The following is a 21,647-nucleotide window of genomic DNA, read 5'->3' on the forward strand; positions in this document are numbered from 1 at the left end:
ACCCCTTTTCAAGCTCCACACTTGATAAACTCAAGGAACAAGAACCAAGCAAATTTCAGCAATTTAAAATAACATTAGGGTGCGTGGGGGGGGGGGTAGGTGTCAAACTCAAGGACCGCGGGGCTAATCTGGCCTGCAGGGTGCTTCAATCTGGCCCACGGTGCCTCTGGAAGGCCACATGCCGCTCCCAATGCCCCACTTTTCCCTGCAGAGTGCTGCAGGAGACCATCCAGACAGAAAACTGGGTGCCCCATTTTGGCCAGCATAGTGCTGCAGGTGTCTGTCACATCCCACCCACCTCTGGCCGGCCCGGGGAGAACTACAATGTTGATCCAGCCCTTGAACAAATCCAGTTTGACACCCCTGATGTAGTTCATAATTGGTGATTCCTGTGAAATAAATTTTGAAATAACACATTTTTCATGCATTTTTCAACACCTGCTTATTTTTAATGACCATATTTAGACTATGAAGTTTTGTTTTCCACAAGTATAATTTATATTGTACATTCAGATATAATTTTTAGAAAGTAGCCTTTTTATGAATGGAAAAATAGAAAAACAAGCATATGTAAACAATCTAAAATTATATACACACACATATAAGGTATAAGATACATTTAATAAAGCTAGACAAAGCTCTTGTGGGTCTTTTTCAAGCCAAGTGGAATTTAGTCAAATTGGTTATTGAAAAGGTAATCTATCACTTCAGTCAATTAGTTGCAGTGGTTTCAATCATGTTTCTATTATCATTTGAGTTGGACAACTTGGTGGAAAATGTTTAGAGTGAAACAAGTGCATGGAACTCTTACAGATGAAAGGAATATGCTCTTAAAATGTCTTTGCCATCAATTCCAGCCACTATTCCAACAATGCTGACATCATCGCATGCTACAGATCTGAAGCCACTATGTGAATGAAATGTTTGTGTTAGTACTTGGTTAAATAACAAGTCACATTGAAACAATTCAATATGTAAAATACAAGAAATCAAACTAGGACCAGGTTTTACATGGAGTAGAATATTTCATTGCAGGCCGAGATATACACCAAAGCCTACATCAGTTGGCTCACTGCATGATATACTACAGTGGATTCTGTAATTTGCGGTTGGAAAGTTTATATTTGAGTAATATATTTCAGTGTGGCCTCCAGATATAAATTCTTGTGATTATGAAAAAAAATGTTGTTAAAAATATACAGAGATTACTTGACATATCAAGGCTGTTCTTAACTTGTTAGTACTTGGATAATTTGGTGAATAGGTATCACTATAAAGGAAAAAAAAGCTCTGCTATACCCTGTTTGATATACAATAAGAAATTAAACATTTTTAACCCGCCTTTTAAAGAGAACACCATGGTTAATTATCAGTAAATCAGATTAAAATATTCTCTAAATAATCAGCCTGAAAGGGTCAGGTGAGGTTTGAAAGCTGAATAAGAAAAGGAAACTTTCAACCTGCATGCAACAACTTGGGGAGAGATGATGGAATTTCTCTGCAGAATACACAAAAGACACTGCTACATCTTAAATAGACAAGTTCAGGCAGGAGAAACTCAACTAGTTATCCGGGAGTCCTGAACAAGACATTGCTAGTGGGTGCTCAATACTATAATCACATTTGAAAAATACTAAATGAAATGTTAACACTATGTCACTAGGCCGTTAAAATGCCAACAAACCATAAAACATTTTTTAAAAGATGAGATTTACCTTGACCATCTGTGAGATCCTCCCAATAAATGATAGCAACTTGTCAACAAAGAGGATTTGTTATTTTTCCAGTAGTATACACGGAGTGAAAGATCCATGGAAGATGTTACGACATGAAAAGGATCCTGAAATAGGATGGAATGGCAAAAAGTTGTTTAGTTAAATATACCTAATACCTATGCAGAGCAGAAAGTAACAGCTACTCAGGGTTTTTTGTTTGAAAAATAATAGACTAAAATGTTTGTAAATAAGGAAGAGTCACCATACCACCCAAATAGATGTAATAATTTTATGATGATCCTTGAAAGCCATCAATACAGTCCCGCTCAGAGAATATACTGTTAGTTCTGGTCCAGCTGCTATAAGAAGGGTTTGCTTGCCAAATCCTTTCATATTTGTCATCTGCTGTTGGGCTGGTAATGTGAAGCTTGCAACCTGTTTAGCTTTTGCGTAAAAAGAACAACACTCATTCTTGTGTCTCATAAATGATTGAAAATTGTATTCTATTTTACCCAATAGTTCTTTGTCAACGTTGATTAGGAATTCTGAGAATTGCAATCCTGATACTGCCAAAGATTATCAAAGATGGGAAGACAGTTTCATTTGATGGCATTTTATTACTAATTTTATTTATATCCTGCCTTTATTACTTTTATAAATAACTCAAGGCAGTTAATGTATCCAACAGTGCTCTTCCCCACGACAAAAAATCTGTGAAGTGAATTGGGCGGAGAGGGACAGGCCCAAAGTCACTGAGTCTTGGAATAGCATGAGCAATGGGACTTCCTCATCTTGATGGCTAACACCCACCAGAGCGGTGGGGCATAGGGCTGCATGGGCAGTCCATACTAACCAGCTGGGTCTGTAGCTTAGTCATTTAGATAACCATTAGCAAGCAAATCTAAGCTTATCTTAACTGAAAGCAATAAAAATAGAAAGAAAAAGAAAAGGCTTAATCAAGACAAGAAAGTCTGATAAAGAATAAATACATTTTATTTATTTTATTTAATAAATTTGTTTGCTGCCCATCTCACTACAAAGTAACTGGGCAGTTTACAACAAATTGCAAGGCATCAGAATCTATATTATCAATCATTTTGGTAATTCAACCAGCCAATTATTTGCCATAGTTCTTTTACCTTTTTCTCCATTCCAACTATCATATGCTCTACTAACTATTGATTTAGAATCTATATTAGCAATCATCTAGGCAATTCAACCAACCAAAATCAGCTGTAGTTTTTTTACCTTTTTCTCCAACTAGCTTATGTTCTAGATTACCAACTATTTAATTTTTTGTACACATTCCAGGAGACTTTGTGGTAGCAAGCAGAGTATAAGTATTTTAAATAACAAAGATTGAATACTCAAAAGGAATTAAAGTCTCTAGATTTGCTACAGAGCATCAAATAGAGTAAATCATTTTAGAAGATTATGCAATCTAAGAAAGCATTCTTCCCCTAAAAGCTGTCAGAAAGGATTTTCCCAAAAGAATATTGTTCAGGGATTAGAAATGGCACCTGAATGTTTGGCATAAATGGTTTAAAAGAATGATTGCCATTTCATAGTGTTTTCCAGATTATTATCAAATAGAAGTTAAAGATAATGTAAAATTGTTGATTGAACAATATACATTATCTGTCGAGGTCAAGCAAATATGTATAGAAAAGCTTTGGATATATTGTCAGTAAAAAGCTACTATTTGGATATCTTTAGTCTTAATAATGTTACTGCCTGACAATAGATTGTATTTTTTTTCCATTATGGTCCAGCACATTTTAAATATCAAAATGGCACATCTAAAATTACACAATCATTTGATGATGCCTACCTGTTACAGTCTTTTTGTATTTAGACTTCTCAATTGCTAGATCAAAGCTATCAATGTGAAACATCTCATTTTTGTGCAAAATGGCAATTCTCGCTGACTCAGTTGGTAACCAGCACGTTACCTGGCAATGATTTGTAATAGGTAAAGGACTAGATAGTATCAAATCATCATCTTCTGGCTGAGTTGCATAATATGTGTTAAACACCTGACATGCAAAAAGAAAATAACACCAATAAATTGGAATCCAAAAATTTAATTTACACTTTTTAGAAATATCAGTATAACTTTGAAACTTGTGTGAAAAATGCAAGTTAATATATTAAAATTTCTATCTCAACTAAGGACCTTGATTTATATCAGTACGTACTGTCTACGCATGAGAAAAAGAACTGGGGTGTCTCCAATCAGCTCTAGCCAGCATGACCAGTGGGAATTATGATTCAAATACTTGGGAAAGCACCTGATTACCAGCATCTGATTTATATTGCTTGGCAGCAACTTTCCAAGAAATCCTTTCTTAACTTCTAAAATGCTGGAGTTGAGCCTCTGATCTGCATGTTTTGGTTTCTATTACATGACCTCTCTTATTTGAATTGCAAAGCTCTATTCTGCATCATACATGATTTTTGAAACGTGTTCCAAAATGCAAATCTTACCAATAAACTTAGAAGTACAGTTCTTTGAACCTAGGCTAGTTCTTTGAACCTAGGCTATTATCTACAGGTGAAACTGACATTCAAGATCTGCTGTAAGCAGATTACAAAGTCATTAGAAAAATCCAAACACAATAATTCTCCTTAGTTTTCTTTAGCAACTTGTTAAAGAAAGACAAAGAACAATAATAGAGGAAATACAAATGATTATTTTATTTACTCATTTAATAAGTCATAGCCAAAACTCTGGATGCAATTCAATGTAACACAAAACAGTAAAACCATAATTTTGCCACTGTAACTGTCTTCAGTTCTTATTAGCTGAGATTAATTTTGTGACTGCATTTGACAAATATTTTCCCAGAAAGAACAGCTGGGTAGAAGCAGTAGCGATCAGATTCAGAATGTTGATAATGTGAAGGAAACCTAGAATTTAAATATTACGGTCGTTCCAAAATCTACTGCTTCAAGACTGCTTCATGTCTGAAAGATCATAGAATCAAAAGAACATAACAGTTGCAAATGACTTCATAAGTCATCAAGCCCAACCCAATGCAGAAATCCATTATGTAGTAGCCCTGAAAAATGGGCATTTATCTTTTGTATACACACCTCCTGTGAAGAAATGGCTGCTTCCTCCCTCCCACGTGAGTTGAATCTCTTTAACTATTAAGGCATTTTCCTTTTTGACCACTTGAATTCTATTTTCTTGCAATTCTTAATGCTCTTGCTTTTTGCCTATCTTTCTGAAACAATTATGAACGATTTTGTCCTGCAATGCCACTAGGTCTCAACAGACACATTTAATAGTAATAGAAACCATACCTTTGGTGAAAAAGCACTATTGCTAGGACAAACAAGTATCCATTGTCCATCTGGTGAACACAAAGACAACTGTGTACCACAGTTCTGAAACATTTTTTTGTACAAAATTTGGCTTAGATCAGTTGCTGCCAAGGTATGAAGTGAGCCTTCTTCAGTACCCACCTAAACCAAAGAAGGGAAAAAGCATGTAAAATACCCAGAGCTTCTGAGATGCTAATTACTTCATAAAAATTCAAAATAACAGAATGGGGTGAGGAAAAGCTCTATTATAGCTAATTTCTAGCAAGTCAGCATCTGCAATAATTGCTAAGCTAATTCCATCAACTCTATAAAGCCTTGAATGCCAAACACTGAACTACAAATAATGAATTTCTCATAGCTGACCAACAGAGTAAAATTTGAGCTTCCTTGCTAAAGTTTCTTTCCACACCAAGAAGAATCCGGCATCTCCAAAACTTCCTGCATTGAGAAAGACACAATCCTATTCCTCCAAGCAACTATGAAGAACACAGGACAATCACTTTTGCCATTTAGGGAGAGGGGGGGGGGAAACCCAGGTTTTAAGAATGGAGATGTGGGAGTTACAAACAATGGGAAACTTCCCATGCTTCATGAGGAAATGCTGCTAAACTGTGAAGTAAGAAAAAGGTTCAACTTCCCAAACTCCATGGATGCCCCAAGGTGTAACGGGCACACTAAGGGTCAGTCTGTTTCAGACTGACACAGCTGCCACAGGTAAAGAGGCTACTTTAAAATGTCCTATTTTGTAAGTATTTGGCAATCAGAAGAAAGCTTCCTTGAGGATCAACTCATTTACTGTGCTACTTACCATTAAGAATGGATTATTCTTTATTGTGTAGGCTACCATACAGCATGATGTGGATGACACTGAAAAAGTTGAAAGTTCTTCCCCTGTAGTCCCATGCCAGAGTTTGATTGTCCCCTGAGTGTCTGCTGTAGCTGCCAGGTTAAATGCAGGAAATGTGATAATATTTACTAGTGGAAATTCCTGTTGGGGACTAGACCAAATCTGTTTACCCTGATAAAAGCAAAAAAAAAGAAAAATGAAAATTCATTCTATTTGATAAGTATTTTTTTTAAAAAAACCACCTTCCTGTTAGAGCAATTATTATTGCAAGTGTATGTACCATGCATTCTTTTCAATCTGAAATATTTTTCCATGAAAAGATATATAGTTTCTGTTTCCATACAGAAAGTTTGGTGAAAAAACTATATTTTTACAATTAAAATAACGTTAGGGAGGGCAAATCTCAACCTCCAAATAACATTGCTTTTATCTTGTTGAAACTTGTTCGCTTTATTTATTTCTCTATTAGATCATGATAATGAGTCAGACTTTTCCATTGTATTTCAAAGTCCTGAGCTGTGGCCAAAAATTCCTAAAAGAATTTAGTTCATTTCACATAAAATAACAACTTCCTTTGGATCACAGTTGTGATGTCTGTGCCCCCAAAAAACATTAAATCTGAGAATTTAAAAATGGCATTGTTGTGAAAACAGTCTTGGGGGGGGGAAGTGTCTAAATATACAGATTTATAATACTTTATTTCCTTTCATGTGATTTGTTCTTGTTGTCTGCATCAGGTATGTCTTCATCAGTTATATCTCATGTACTGCATTCTTGAAGAAAAAGCAGATTGTTTATATAGCTCACATTGCATCTTCAAAATAACATTCCACTTTGAGAGCTTTATTGGAATGTTATTTAATGCTGTTTCTTGAATGTGTTGAATAGAGTGGGTCAACTTTCTCCTACTTGCATCTTAACACTATTATACAACTTATCCTTTCGCCCGGATCTTGCGAGTCCTTTCTACCTCTTCATTTGGATCAAACAATTCCCTTAACAATAAAATTTCAACTTAGGGGAAAAAATGAAGGTCACGTGGTGCCACGTCTGGACTGTATGATGTATGGGTAAGACAGTGAGGTCCAACTTTGCTGGATGGCTGATGAGGTGTCAGTTTTAATAGTCCAACAAAAATTATTTAATGTTTCTGAACTCTGCTTAACGGTTTCAAAGTTTTGAATGTTACGGCATAGCAATGAATTGATAGTGGTGCCAGGTTCCAGGAAAACCATGTGAATAACACTATCCAAGTCCTCAAAAATTGTAACCATGAGTTTTCCTGCCAAAGGCAGAGTTTTGACTTAAAAAAAAAAAAGCAAGTGAAATTTAGTGATGATATTTCCTGGACGGGTGTGTCATTTCTAGGACACAATGATCCTGAGTGTCATCAACTGTCACAATGCTCCAAAGAAAGTCATCTTTATTCTTACAGCATGACAACATTGTTGGCAAAGTTCAACTCTTGACATTTTCATCTCTTCCATCAACATATAAAGGATGCATCTTGCACAAACCTTGCAATGTGGAAGAGCAGCAACAATATGACCTATGAAAAGCTTGACATAAACTTCCCTATGATCTGCTGATTGTTCATCAACCACTGCTATCAGCCTTTCTTACTAGAAACTCATCAGTTGTCACAGATCATTTGCCTTGTTCTTAATAGCAAAATTCAGTTTTGCCTCATTCACTATTTTTAGATTTTTGACCCGGCAAAGCATAATGCTCATTTTACCACCATTATCCCCATAGACAAATCTATATTCAGGGTGAAATTCAATTCAAGGGGTTCCTTTGGCAATCAAACATTTAATTGTGTATATCATTTAAATGCATTGATGAGTACTCACTGTAGAATTCTGTTTCATGAACACTACTAACAGAACCTTTAATCACAATAACTTCCTACCAACTGAAATAAAAGATTTATAGGTAGTTCTCACTTTATGAATATCATTGGTAAGCGACATAATTGTTAGGTAAATCACATCTGATTTTATAATCATTTTTTTGTCATGGTCATTAAGCAAACCACAGTTTTTAAATAAATCTGCAGTCATTAAGTGAATCTGGATTCCCCCATTGACTTTGTTTTTCATAAGCGAGCTGAGAACATTGAAGATGGTGATCACATGGGTTTTTTTGTCTATAGAAGTTAAGGAACTGAACAGTATGCATACTACAAATACAAAAATGTTTCCTTTTATTCTAGAATATTCTTATAAACTATAAAACAATTGTAAATGCCATCTCTTCTGAGATCTCTGAGATTCTGCCCAAGAGAATCCATTTCTACAAGAACCATCTTCTGGTCCACCCAGCCCAATATTTTTTTCTTTTAGGCTTGTTTACTATGATTGATGTAACTTTACCTTTTTTTTCATAGCACTGATCATTTTCATCTCACCATATAAAACTGAATAAAGTGTCTTATATTTTCTTTTCTTCTATCTTTTTTTGTTTATCTTTAGAAGCTGGTTTGCTTCCAAAGCAGGGGTGGGGAAAATGGGCCGAATTCACTATTCACATTATTCTAGATTATGGGGCCAGGAGATGGAACTATAAAAATCATTTCTGTATTTGCTTTTTGACCTTTCAATCATCAAAAAGGAAGCACATTAGGGGTCAGGGGTAGACACCAGATGAGCCACCCCTGAAAGATAGGTGGTAGCAACAGGAAATTATTGAGCCACTACCCCAAAACAGGAAGTGGGAGAAGGATGTGAGGATGCAGAGCTCTCCTGGAAAAGGTTTCAGACCTCCAACTTTCAAACAAAAGGCTCAATAATATGTATGGATGTTTTTTTTTAAGTTTTTATGTACAGCATTTTTTAAAGTCTTTATGTATTTATTCAATTTGATACCACCTGACTCCAAATGACTTTGTCAGCTCACAATACACAAAAACAATACTGAATAAAAACAGTACAATAAAGATAATCAAACACAATCAGACACAGACAAAGAAAAAGATAAAACATCCCAACATCAACTAACATCCAACAAAGGGGTCAACAGCTACTCTAGCCCAAGGCCTGGTAAAGAGCCAGGTCTTTATGACTCTTCTCTGCAAGTCTTTGAAATGATTTACTCCATATGCTCCTTTTTCTTACCTCTTGGACATTCCATGCCTTGACTGTGCCATCAGAAGATACAGAACATATAGTGGAATTTACTTTTCCTGTTGCAAACATATGTTGATTCTCAGATAGATAAGCCATTTCATGTATCACTCCTGCAGCAACACAACAGATCTTTGTTTAAATGCAAAGTATTTGGAGGCTTGATTATCTTCTAGTTCAATGGCTCCAGAAGAACAAACAGTTTCCTTCTGAAAACTAAACTATCAATCCCATGGTATTTTCACTTTGCATAGTACACTGTAAATTTACAGTCAACTATAAGCATTAGCAGTTGGATCAGCTCTACAATTTTGGATCACATATGAGTAGAAAATTTTGGATCACAAACTTAGAGAACATTTGCAATTTAGCTGTTGGAATGGTCTGCAATGGTGGAATTGCAATGGCGGAATTGCATCCACCAATGCAATTAATTTTTCTCCTTCACTCACTCAACTTCCCAAATAGAAAATTGATCCCAAGCCCTGCTAGGTCATTCCAGCCAGGGTAGAAGGCATTTGGGGAGATGATTTCATTAGGCTTTTTGAGCCAACAAATGTTTGCATTCAGAGACCATGATAGCAATGGAGGAGCTGAATTAGACCCATTTTGAGAAACTATACAGGTTTCTACACTTGTATGAATGTATGAGGATAGATGCACACGGATAGATGGATATGGATTCAACAATTTTCCAGAAAACTGATTTAAAATTCCATGAAGGCCCCAAATCTAGGATTGGCAAGCTACTGATTGGGAAAATATTTGATAACTGTAGTATATATACCAGATACATTTTTTCAGACTATGAAAAAAATTTATAGGACCCTGTGCTCTTCCATTACTGCAAAAATGTACGTTCTCATTTTTCTGAATACAAATCATATACATAACTACAGTATAATGCAAGTTGATAATTAGAAATGATTTCAATATCTTTTTCTTGTAAAATATTACTTTGGTGGTGTACCACATTTCTCATACCATTGTGTCCTCTTATAGCTTTACATGTATAATCAACAGAAGCCTGTCCTGATGTCATCTTAGATTCAAGATTTGAGCGATGAAGATAGTACTTTTTCCAAGAGTGGATTCCTGGGATCACAGAGATATTGCAGAAAGCCCACCTTTTTAGACACATATTTCTATAAATATAAAAATTGCACTATTACTGTGAAATTTAAATTGCTTTCTCCAAGTCTGCTTTAGTAAATAGCAATTCTAATTTTTTAACAATTATCTTCTGTAAATATGATTGCTTAGATTAAAAAGAATGTTGGAAGGTTTATTTTAATGTCATTTCTCAATACTTCAAATCTCAATTAGTAATAAGAACATTAAAATACTGTAAATATTAAGAACAATGAAGTATCATGAGCCTAATAGTTACTAATTATAGAGCAATCACCTACATTTCTTAATCAATGGAATATACAAATATGCAACTATTTACACTAGGCACATGTGATTATTTAAACATTTAATATTCTTCTGAAGCTTTAAAATCATAAGGCTGATGCACAACAATAAAATGTTAATGACACATTTAAGGAAATAAAAATAGCAAATATAAGCTGATTCAGGAACTAAAATGAAATTGACATTTCTGATAAAATGAGTATTTCTTTGAACAACAGAGTCTTTATCAAATGCTGAAATGCTGTTAAACAGAAGACCAAGGTGGCCTTTTTCTTTTTGGCGTCATCTGTATCTGTTAAATGGAAGGCTTCTCAAATGGTGGTCCTGTATTTGTATTATATGAAATATAATTATCTCCTTGATACAACTGGTGCAGCTTCCCTATCTAGACATCACCATGGAATTCCCAGGCAGTGAAAGACAATCAGGCCTGCCTAGTCTCAGCAGGTGGCAGCACCTGGCTAGCCTTTCTTATAAAAGAGAACTTTTAAGGCTTAGTAAGCAAAAAGGTATGATTATACTACTTCCATGGTATTTACCAGGTACAGCTGTTAACTGACTTTTAAGAGTTCATAGAGATTTTTTCAGACTGGAAGCCTAGCTAGTCTAGCATTTTGTAGATGACAGAAACCAACTGAGTACTTCTCTTGAGCCTGCAGATCTGAGCAATAAAAATCCAGGCAAGTATAAGATAGCCTTTTTGCTGGTCTGAACTTTTGCAGCTGAGATCTAGTGACCCTACCTCAAGGAAACCCACAAACAGGATGTGGCAAAAAATAACAATTTACCCTTCCACCTAACAACCAGGAATAAATCGTTGGGAAGAAGTGTATCTTCATCCAGCAATCTGTATCCACTAACATCCATTCTCGGGGTGAAATCCAGACCTTCCTATCATTTCTTGTGCTGCTCTCACCTCCAGAGAAAGGTGGTCTCTGCTGCTTCGTTCCATGCCTAAAATGGGATGGAAAAGAATGGCATGTTTCAGAAGCAACTTCTTAAGATTCACTGGACCAAAAGATAGAATTCACAGCTTACACCAACTATGATTTTCAGGGGTGGGCTGCTGAGGGTTTGCAGGAGTTCGGGAGAACCTCTAGCTAAGATTCTGTGCAGTTCAGAGAAACCCCAAATTCCACTCCTGGCTGGCCACACCCACCTCTCCCCTTCCAGGAGTCCCCACGCAGCCTGTTTTGGATGCAGGTAAGTGCAGGGCGCACATGGAGGATGAAAAACATGCCTACCAGAAGTTTGGGAAATGGCCTCGTTTCCAGCCTCCAGGACTTCCAGAGATTGGGGAGACTATTTTTGCTCTCCTGAAGGCTCGAGGAAAGCCTCCAGCGCCTGGGGAAGGCAAAAACGCCCTCTCCTTTCCTGCTGTTGTACAGGAGCCTGACTAGGCCACATCCACCCAACAACTGTGCAGAGAACTCCTTGCTAAATTCTTTGAAGCCCATCTCTGATTTTATTTAACCTGATAGAGTAAGCCATAATGACACGGCTCATGCTTAATATTGAACTATAATTCATGGAATGCCTACTAAGTATAATAGCTGAACCAACCACAATGCTTGGGTTCATGCCACACACTGAACTCCAAACATGCCTAACATACTGTGCCAACCCAGCCCTTCTGGTTAGTTGATACCAGTAGTTGCGTGACCTGTAAACCCAAATGGCATTGGATAAATCATGGTTTAGTGTGTCATGCAAGTAAAGCCATTAGCTATGGCTTAGTAAAAATTTAGGAACTCAACCAGTGCTTGAGAAATTGCAAGATAACCTCATACTGTGTTTACTCAAGGATCCAAGCCCATTTTACTCAATATGCACCTAATAAAATAGAATAGAATTTTTTATTGGCCAAGTGTGATTAGACACACGAGGAATTGAATGCATAAGCTCTCAACGTACATACAATAGTGATAGATCATTAACATCGTCCTTGAAAAATACATTCATCATAAAACATTAAATATAACAATTCCCAGGAAGATGCTATTTTGGGGAGAAACAAGAAAATCTTTATTGAATTTCACCCTTAAAAGAGTCCTACAAGTGGCATAAACTCAAGGTGGTAAAACTATTCCTGACATCAGGTGAAGTGGGGCCAAATGCTTTATTGCCTATGTAAAGCTCCGAAGCCCTCAAGATAAGAAAATACAGAGGACAAACGTGTCTCCAAAATGAGAAGTACAGCCCAAGGCGGAAGCACCCCAACTGGATCCAGCATGTAACCCACTAAAAATAAGATATACTGTGACGGCCAGCCGAGTTCCCTAGAAAGGGCGAGACTTCCGGCTCCTTTCTCCCTCTCTTCCGCAGCGATGCGTTGGGCGTGTCGCGACGGCGCCCTTAAAGGCTTTTCCGGTGCAGAGAAGATCGCAGTGTCTTCTCCCCTCTATTAAAACTATTCGAAACTCCCTTTCATTTTCCTTTGAAAATTTTAATGCCCGTTTGGGACGTTTTCCCACCCGCCTTGAAAAGGCAACAGCAGTCTTGTTGGCAAATGAACGGATTGCACGAAGGGAAGGATCGAAGTTATACTAGCAACCTGATCCGTGCATTGCAAATCTCGCGCCCAATAGCCAAGAGTGGATTTAGACAGCTATAATAGCAGCTTGGGAAAACTGGTATTATATTGTGCACTGCAGTTTATCAGCCAAGTACGCACTATGCTGCGGGTTTTGCACTAGGGAACGGGTGTACCTTATTCACTTGAGCTGCTCTGAGCAGATCCGGCACTTCCAAGTACGAGAAGAGATGGATTGTACAATCCAAAGTCAGCGACTCGGCGCGCATCGTGCTTTCAGGCGTCCTCACAATCAACCTACGGAAACGTTTCTTTTTTCCCCACGCCCCAGCCGAAGGCAGCGCTGGAGCACTTCGTCGAGGCGGGATTAGAGTTTCGGATTTCCCCGTGACTTCTTTTTGAGCTGCCCGTCAAGAATTAGAGCGGGAGACTTAAAATATTGTGTGCACCGAGGGGATGCTGAGGAGCACTGATATGCTCAGTTATTGTATATAATCATTTAATAGTTCTTTTCAGGGAATGGATCACTTTTACAGGAACATATTTCTAATACCCAAATAAACATCAAGTGCATTTATTGTAATAATAAACCATCATTATCCTGAAACACTCCAAACGTTTGGAAACTCCCACAATTTCAAATGGGGCCAGGGAAAATGCAACTGCAATGCATCTAGAACTTACACAGATTGAAGAATGCTACAGTATCATCTTTCCTAGTAATGTTTGTTAAAAAAAATGATGGATCATATTTCTTTATTGAAAATATATAGTCTATCAAGTTTTTCTTAACTGAAAGTCAATCCCACAGCAAACTGGCTAAGGGGAGAGGAAAAGAGACTTTAGCTGTGCTTTTGAACATAACAATGAGACGATGGTTCACACAGTGAGCTAACCCAGAGTTTAATTATGATTTTATTATAATTTGCTGGGATCAAGCAATATGCGAGGCATAATATATACAAGTTTTGAAACTCTTTGGCTCTTCAACTCTGTTGTACAGTACCGCTCATCCATCATCACCCAACACTAGAATTCTTTATTGGCCGAGTGTGATTGGACACACAAGGGATTTGTCTTTGGTGCATAGGCTCTCAGTGTACATAAAAAGACAAGATGCATTCATCAAGAATCATAAGGTACAGCACTTAATGATAGTCATAGGGTACAAATAAGCAATCAGGAAACAATCACTATGAATAGAAATTGTAAGGATACAAGCAACAAAATTACAGTCCTGAAGTCATTAAGTGGGAGGATATGGGTGATAGGAAGGATGAGAAGACTAATAGTAATAGTAATGCAGCCTTAGTGAATAGTTTGACAGTGGTGAGGGAATTATTTGTTTAGCAGAGTGATGGCGTTTGAGAAAAAAATGTTGTCGTCTTGATGTGCAGTGCTCTATAGAGTTGTTTTGAGAGTAGGAGTTGAAACTATTTATGTCCAGGATGTGAGGGGTCTGTAAATATTTTCACGGCCCCTTTTTTGACTTGTGCAGTGTACAGGTACCTTAGCTTTCATTTGTTTCCAGTTTAAACCAATGTAAACTTTATTGTATTTTGTATCATAAGTAGATGGGTGAGATCATGTCACTAGACTAGCTTTAATCAGTCATTGCCACATTCCAGCTCCTATTTTCATGAGAAACAATAGTTTATAATATGTATGATTGCTATTCATCAGTCAGTCTGCATGTTTTTAATATATTCTCCCAGTCACTACTAATAAGGACAACTTATTTTGCTAGATAGCAGAGCAGCTCCATAAATTAAGATAGCGCATAATTATTATAAAAACAAACATAAGCCCCATAACTAAAATAAAATAAATTGATATAATAAACGTTGAGTGACACTTTGCAATGTTTCCTAACCTGGGCAACTTTGAGATGCAACTTCAGTTCCCAGAATTCTTAGCAATGGCCATGCTGGCTGGGGAATTCTGGCACTTGAAGTCCATAGATCTTAAAGCCGCTGAGATTGAGAAACAATGCTCTACAGCAGGACAGGCTGTGAGGAATAGATCTTGCTTTTGCTTCTCTGGCGAGAGCAAATCCCCACCCTGTCCAAGGTCTTTTTAGACCGACGCTTACAAATTCTTGCAAACGTTCATACCCACCCAGGCTCTTCGCTCAGGTAGCCTATCGTGCAAGAAGCAAGAAGCTGTATCTGCCTGTTTGTCGTACTGCTGCAACTTTTGCAATCGGCAGGAGGTTGCATCCGGTGTCCCCCCCCCCCCACCTCCCAGCCACTATGTAAATATTCTGAACAGAAGTTGGTGTTTTTCAAAGAGATCGGCTTTATCGTCATTCACACAACCCGACCTCATCGCAGGGGAGAATTGGAAGCATCAACCCTTAAAAACAAAGCACGAGAGTCCTGAATACTGTCAGAGAATCAAAAGTATTGTTGCAGATTCCGAGGTGCGTGCCTTCGAAATAATGCTATACGGCTCCTTCCTTGGGCAGCGGGTTGGACTAGCTGACCTTCAAGATCTCTTCCAGCCCTATGAATCTGCGTTCTGTGCTTTCTCACAGCCGGTAACGGGGACACAGATGGGAAGCGGAAGTGTTTTTTACAGAACCAGGCCGACCACTAGCCCACAATCCCTCCCCTTCCGTCGAGCTTCCTCGTAGGGCGATCCTGATTTTCCCCGGTTCCCTTCTCCTCGTGGCTCGTTTGTAAAACGTGCAGGCACTCTGGGAAATGTAGTTTGCGTTAAGTTAGAGCTAGAGAGGCTGCGCCCGGCTAAATTTCTGCTCTGATCTATGTTTAGAAAGTAACGGGCGTAACCTCCAAAGGAAACCACGCCCTCATCCTTAGCAACAAGGCGTGGACAGAAAAGAGGCATCTGCTGAGAGATTGCTTGTTGATTTACAATAGCTTCATTAGTTACCTTTCTTAGTGACTTAATACGAGTTTTCTTTTACTGTTGGTGAGAAATATGGGGAGGGCCCTGTTGGCTGTGTTTGCAGGACGCCCTGAAGCACGACAACCACACACAGATTTTCTCAATGATGATCTGTCCCCTAAGCTGGCTTTTCAGATCTCCTACTGATGCATTCATCACCGCTGTAATTGTGTCCATCCTCTTAACTGCTGGAGGTCCTCTTTCCTTTCCTTCCACCTTTTCCAGCACTGGAGCCTTCTCCAGAGAACCAGGGCTTTACATAATGTGTTCATAATAGGATAATTTGAGCCTGGTCATATGTGTTTCAGGTGAGAAGTCTGAATTTATTCGTTCAGTAATGCATTGATTTGATTTCTTGGTATTCTCGGGAATAGTTAATGTGCGGTTCAGGGCATTTTGCAAGCTTGTGAGATTCTCTGCGTGAACAGAGCCTAGGAAGGGAAGTTTTAATGTGTAACAACACTGGGATATGTTGATTGGAGAAAGCGTGATTGGCCTTAAGTCACCCTGTGGGTTTCCACAGCAGTAGGTGCACTTGTTCCTGGACCTTTCCACTTCTTAGCCAAGGCCTGAATCACTCCATTACAATTTTCTAAGAGGTGTGTTTGTTTATTTCTAATGCAGATTTGTAAGGCCACCTAATTCATCATAGACAATGGATGGCATATAATTAAACACCAGTGAAAAACCTAAAAAACAAACACAATAAACCTAAAAAATAAAATTATATGTAACCGGGAAAACCACATACCACATGCATAGAGAACCTTGTTCCATTCAGTTATAGATCTTTATTGCCCAGATTGACTAAATTTTGAATCCAAGGCAAATGAGGTTAGAAAGGTAGAAATACTATATTGAATACAGAACACAGAGTTGGAAGAAACTTTGGAGGTCATTTAATCCACCCCCCCCTGCCCAAGCAGAAGAATGGCTGCCCGATTTCATCTTTAAAAACTCCGGTGTTGAAACACCCATAATTTCCGAAGGAAAACTCTTCCACTGATTAATTGTTCTCACTGTCAGGAAATTTCTCCTTAGTTCAGGTTGGATCCCTGATAAGTTTCCATCCGTTACTTCATGTATTGCCCTTAAGTGCTTTGGGGAATAGGTTGACCCCCTTCTCTTTGTGACAGCCTCTCAAACATTGGAAGACTGCTATCCTAGTCTTCATTAAACTAGACATACCCAGTTTCTGAAACCATGTTTTAGCCCCCAGGCCAGCAGGTTCTGACCAGTTCTGGAGAACAAGTAGCAGAAATTTTGAGTAGTTTGGAGAACCGGTAAATACCACCTCTGACTGGCCCCACCTCCATCTTTTCTCTGCCTCCTGAGTCCCAGCTGATTCAGGAGGGAATGCGGATTTTGCAGTATCCTTCCACTGCTATGCCCACCAAGCCATGCCATGCCCACAGAACTGGTAGTAAAAAAAATTGAATCCCACCTCTTCCCCAGGCCCCCTGAAACCTTTTACAAATAGCATGATAGACAATATAGAATACTCAGAAACCAACTCCATTAGAAAGTTAAACGTGATAGGTAATAGACCACTTGTCCAATGGGAATGTACCAGATCCAGATGAAGTGGATCTGTTCCAGGAGAAGAAACGTTTTAACTGGTAACAGATTTATGTGAACACTATGGAACCAATGTGAGTTGTCTAAACTCTACAAAAATTCCCCCCCCCTCTCTCACAAACAATTTCCCACACACATTTCCCCTCACACCCACACAAACAAACCAAAGAAATCAGATGCATGAGAATTGCACATTACTGATCTTTCTCTCATGGCTTCTCTAGATCAGTCAGCCAGTACTTTCCACAAACGCAGAAAAGGGAGAAAATAGGATCAAGGGCTGTTTTTACTTATCTTATTTCTAAGAAGTGTATTTCTTAGAGTCCGGTTAATTAATAGCTGTAGTTATTAACTGTAATAGGTCATAATTCATAATAAAGACAATAGTATAAATAATAATGTTACTTTTTGCTTCATCTAAATAAGATTATACATTTCAAATTAATGGATTTTGGAGGGAAAGCAGGATGGAAATATATATTTGTGCCTTCAGGTCAGCATTGATAGCTGGTGACTGCCTGGACAAGTTACCACATTTTTCTCAGCAGCATTTTCAGAAGTGATTTGCCATTGCTTTCTACCTAAGGCTGAGAAGAAGTGATGGGCTCAAACTGGCTTCGTGCCTAAGGTAGGACTAGAACCCATGGTCCCTCAGTTCCTAGTCTGATGCCTTAACCACTATATCAAACTGGCTCTCAAGGGTGGAAAATAATGTGTCAATGTCTTCTTATAAACACTGATGTGACTTCTTCATGTGCCAGCTGAGAAAATTGCCCTAATGGCCACCTTCAACAAAGATCATAGTGAATCAAAATGGATTTTAGTGCTACTAAATGTTTAAAATTAACTGCCCCAATTGGCTAAGATGGTGATACCAACCTACCTCTCCAGATAACAAATTCTAATAAATTTAGTAAGACTTTTAAAAATAAAAATATAAAGGCTTGCATTATAAAGCTCGCAGTTCTACTCAATATGTTACACATTTCAATCTGTGTTATTTTTCCCTTTATGTAATGCTCTGCTATGAAACTGGAACAGAACACAAGTCTATACATTTTTATCACAATCATTATTGTATTTAGTCATTCTCTGTGCTGCTTAAGGAAAATCTGAATTATATTTTATCTAACTCAGCTTGATGTAGTTCAGTTTGTGTGAGAAGAAGTTCTTGGTGTTATAATGTTTCCTTAAAGAACTACAATCCCCCGTGCTTATTATGCGTTTCTAAGTCATTGCGAGACAATAATAAATGAGGCAAATTACATGTCAGGATGTGTTAGTGATAACTGTTTTCCACTAGAAACAGAAACAGTGAAATTTTCCAGCACAACAGCAATACTATTTTCCCCTGGCCTTCCTCTGTGGGCCAACAATAAATTCTGCCTCATGCTGACCACTGGCTTAGTTCCTGAAAATACCCAGTGATCTAATAACATCCTATTAGCAGCTCTTGAAATGACCTAGACACCCAAAAGGGGTTGGTTGACCTAGGGGAAGCCTAACCTTTAACTTAATCTTTTCTTGTCTCTGTGTCCAAAAACGATTTGCATGTATGGCTTGAGTCTGACCCAGAAATTATTACAGGGTGTAGGATATTTTGTGCAAATAAGGAAGGGCAGGGTCCACAAGATGAATCATTAAAACATCCATTATCCTAAGGAAAAACCTTTATGGGTGGATGTACAATGATAACTGCCTTTCCAAGGTAAAAAGCATGTTCTGTTAACTACCCAGTGCTATTAGATAACCAAAATGAAATATACCTTAGATATTGATGAAAGAGCATTTAAAACCAGACTTGTAGAGCACATCTTTTAGCAGCAATCAGGACACATGAGTGAAAATAATTTTAGAACCTTAGACAGAAAATAAATGAAAATAGAAACACTTCTTACAGTGTCAGGAAATAAGGTTTTATAATAGTTTAACTTTTGGCAAAGCAAGGCAGTTGAAATTCCTGAATGTGCGTGGTTTTAAATAAGGTTAACTCCTAAGGATGGCTTCTCTCTCTTCAGTTTCCACTGAAACTATTTGCAGGAGAAATCTAGTATAGACCCTTTGGAATGCATTTCAGTTTTCTGAATCCAAGTGTGTCTTCAGTTGAAACTTTCAAAAACAAGGGGAAAAAAACCATTTGTAAACAAATGTTATGGAGCCCTAGGAAAATTTGAAAGGGAATTTTCAAAAGAAACATAAAATAGAGAGAAATATAAATATAGTAAATTGCCTACTGACATTATTCTGTCTTTTAAAAAAAATTATGCTATACATAATACTTTATGGCTTATCTTCAATATTCTACATGGAATAGAAGGCATATTATTTGTTTCCACCCAATTTCAAGCCTGTTATTAATTATTTCATTTATGCTGGGAACTTAAAAGGAAGATGAGACCCAGTTTGGTGTTGTGGTTAAGGCACCAGATTACAAACTGGGACACTGTGAGTTCTAGTCCCACTTTAGGAACAAAGACAGGTGGGTCCCTTTGGATCGCAAGTCTTAGAAAGGAGTTAATGGCAAATCTTTTCTGGAACACCTTGTAAGTAAAAATGCAGAGGCTAGTACAGGCAATCAAAGAGAATGAAACACAATTGAATGGGAGTGTCGGGAGTGGGGAAGATGATACTATAGTTTTGTTGGGTCGGGTGGTGGTGTTTCCAGGGGCTTTAGATGTCATCCACAAAGGTATCCTTCTGGAACAGTATGAGATAGATTTAAGACATACTCTTTTATACTTCTTCAAGAGGAGGTTTCAGAAGTTAATCCTGGGATTGATATTTGATTGATATCATGATCTTTGGCTTTTTATATTCCTCAAGGTTATGTTCTGTCTTCTTCCCCGTGTTGACCCTGCAACCCTTAGAAGTTAATATAAAAAACCCAAAACTCCTGCAGCCCTTGTTGTTAAAATTTTTGCCCATTTTTAAGAGCAAAAGACACTTTTCGTTTTGAATGTCTTAGGCATGAAAATATTTTCTTTTTTAAAAAAACCATTCTTTTTCCCAATAGTCTGTTTACATTCTTTTAGTACTTCCATTCCTTAACTCCATGTAATGGTATACAGGCATGTACAGTATGTCTGATACCCTTACTGGGATTTGAACCTGGGCTATATTGCACACTAGGCATACTAGTGTGCAATATAGCCCAGGTTCAAATCCCAGTAAGGGTATGGCTAGCTGATGAGAGCTAAATAGCTTGAAATAGATCTATACTAGTCTCCCTTTATTTATTTATCAGCACAAATAAAAAAAAACCACAAATATAACAAAGGCAACAGTAAAAATATTGGGTTTCTGTCGTGATGGACTCTTGTGACGAGCCGAAGGACAGATGATGGAAGCAGTTAGCGGAGCTTCCTGTGGGCGTGGCCTGTTGCCGAGGAGGGCTCCACCGAGCTCCTCAGAGATCTGGTCTGTATATCTAAATAAGATCATAGATAGCACCCCTTTTTGGCTAAGAGAGGGGCAGGGAGGATAGCTCCGTAGGTTAGGGTCTATTCGTAAGCCACAGCCTTTTTCTTTTTTTGGCTGTGGAAGAGATTAGATCCAGCCGAAGCGGAGCCTTTATCTCCGGCCAGTTCTTCTCAGCTGCCTTTTTTTTTTTTGGCAGCCCCAGACAGGCTAGCCCCCCCCAGGACAAAACAAAGTTTTTTTCAAGCTAGAGTTGATACGGGAGGGTACCACCCCTGTGAGATTTATGCTTTTATTACTATCTTAAATACCAGCACCATTTGTCTTAAAGACTTCTTTGTTTAAATAGACTTTAAAATGGCGATTTCTCTCCGTGGATGATTACTGGATGTACTTAGCCGGGCTTATCTTCCTGCAGACCGCTCCTTAACAAAATAAACTCTTTTTCTTTGGAAATAGAGGGGAGCGAAGCACTGCTTACTTGTTTATCTATTATGGCACCCAGATCAAAGAAACGTCTTGCTACAAATGTGTCTAAAGAATTTAAACAATCTTTTTTGGAAACTCAGCCTTTGTCTCCTACGCCCTCTACTGGAGAAGTTTTAACACAGGAATATCTCTTTAAAATATTTAATGCCCTTAAGCAAGAACTTAAGGAATTTGTATTGCAACTTTATGAGGATCTAAAATCTAAAGTTAATCAAATGAAGGCGAATACGTTTGCAGCCGTGTCTGCCCTGTCAGATTACTCTGCTGAAATAGAGAACAGATTG

General features: G+C 38.0%; 1 protein-coding gene across 2 annotated transcripts; it reads right to left on the bottom strand.

Moving 5' to 3' along the window:
* Window positions 1–416: 416 nt before the first annotated feature.
* Window positions 417–13,316, bottom strand: FBXW12 (F-box and WD repeat domain containing 12). Of its 2 annotated transcripts, XM_014056647.2 has the most exons (10): window positions 13,146–13,316; window positions 11,353–11,390; window positions 10,002–10,162; window positions 9,009–9,130; window positions 5,854–6,063; window positions 5,025–5,186; window positions 3,547–3,751; window positions 1,983–2,158; window positions 1,716–1,840; window positions 417–907 (listed from the first exon to the last, which is right to left on the bottom strand). In XM_014056647.2, the coding sequence occupies exons 1-10, from the start codon at window positions 13,236–13,238 to the stop codon at window positions 808–810; spliced, it is 1,392 nt and encodes a 463-aa protein (XP_013912122.2). In that variant the 5' UTR covers window positions 13,239–13,316; the 3' UTR covers window positions 417–807. The 2 variants fall into 2 exon arrangements, with proteins under 2 accessions (XP_013912122.2, XP_087565208.1); XM_087709082.1 differs by lacking the exons at window positions 11,353–11,390; window positions 13,146–13,316 and adding an exon at window positions 11,225–11,333.
* Window positions 13,317–21,647: the final 8,331 nt, after the last annotated feature.

Source organism: Thamnophis sirtalis, unplaced genomic scaffold (assembly GCF_051295495.1).
Source record: "Thamnophis sirtalis isolate CommonGarterSnake01/CBP01778 unplaced genomic scaffold, rThaSir2_p1.2 scaffold_3, whole genome shotgun sequence".
Taxonomy (NCBI): Eukaryota; Metazoa; Chordata; class Lepidosauria; order Squamata; family Natricidae; genus Thamnophis; species Thamnophis sirtalis.

What these genes read in the sequence shown, in the direction of transcription:
- FBXW12 (XM_014056647.2), bottom strand. Translation starts at nt 13,238, where the DNA reads ATGCGCGCCGAGTCGCTGACTTTGGATTGTACAATCCATCTCTTCTCG. An exon ending in ATAGTGCTTTTTCACCAAAG is followed by an intron (nt 3,752 to 5,024) that starts GTATGGTTTCTA and finishes TTTGCATGTCAG; the next exon opens with GTGTTTAACACATATTATGC. An exon ending in ATACAAAAAGACTGTAACAG is followed by an intron (nt 2,159 to 3,546) that starts GTAGGCATCATC and finishes TTTACGCAAAAG; the next exon opens with CTAAACAGGTTGCAAGCTTC.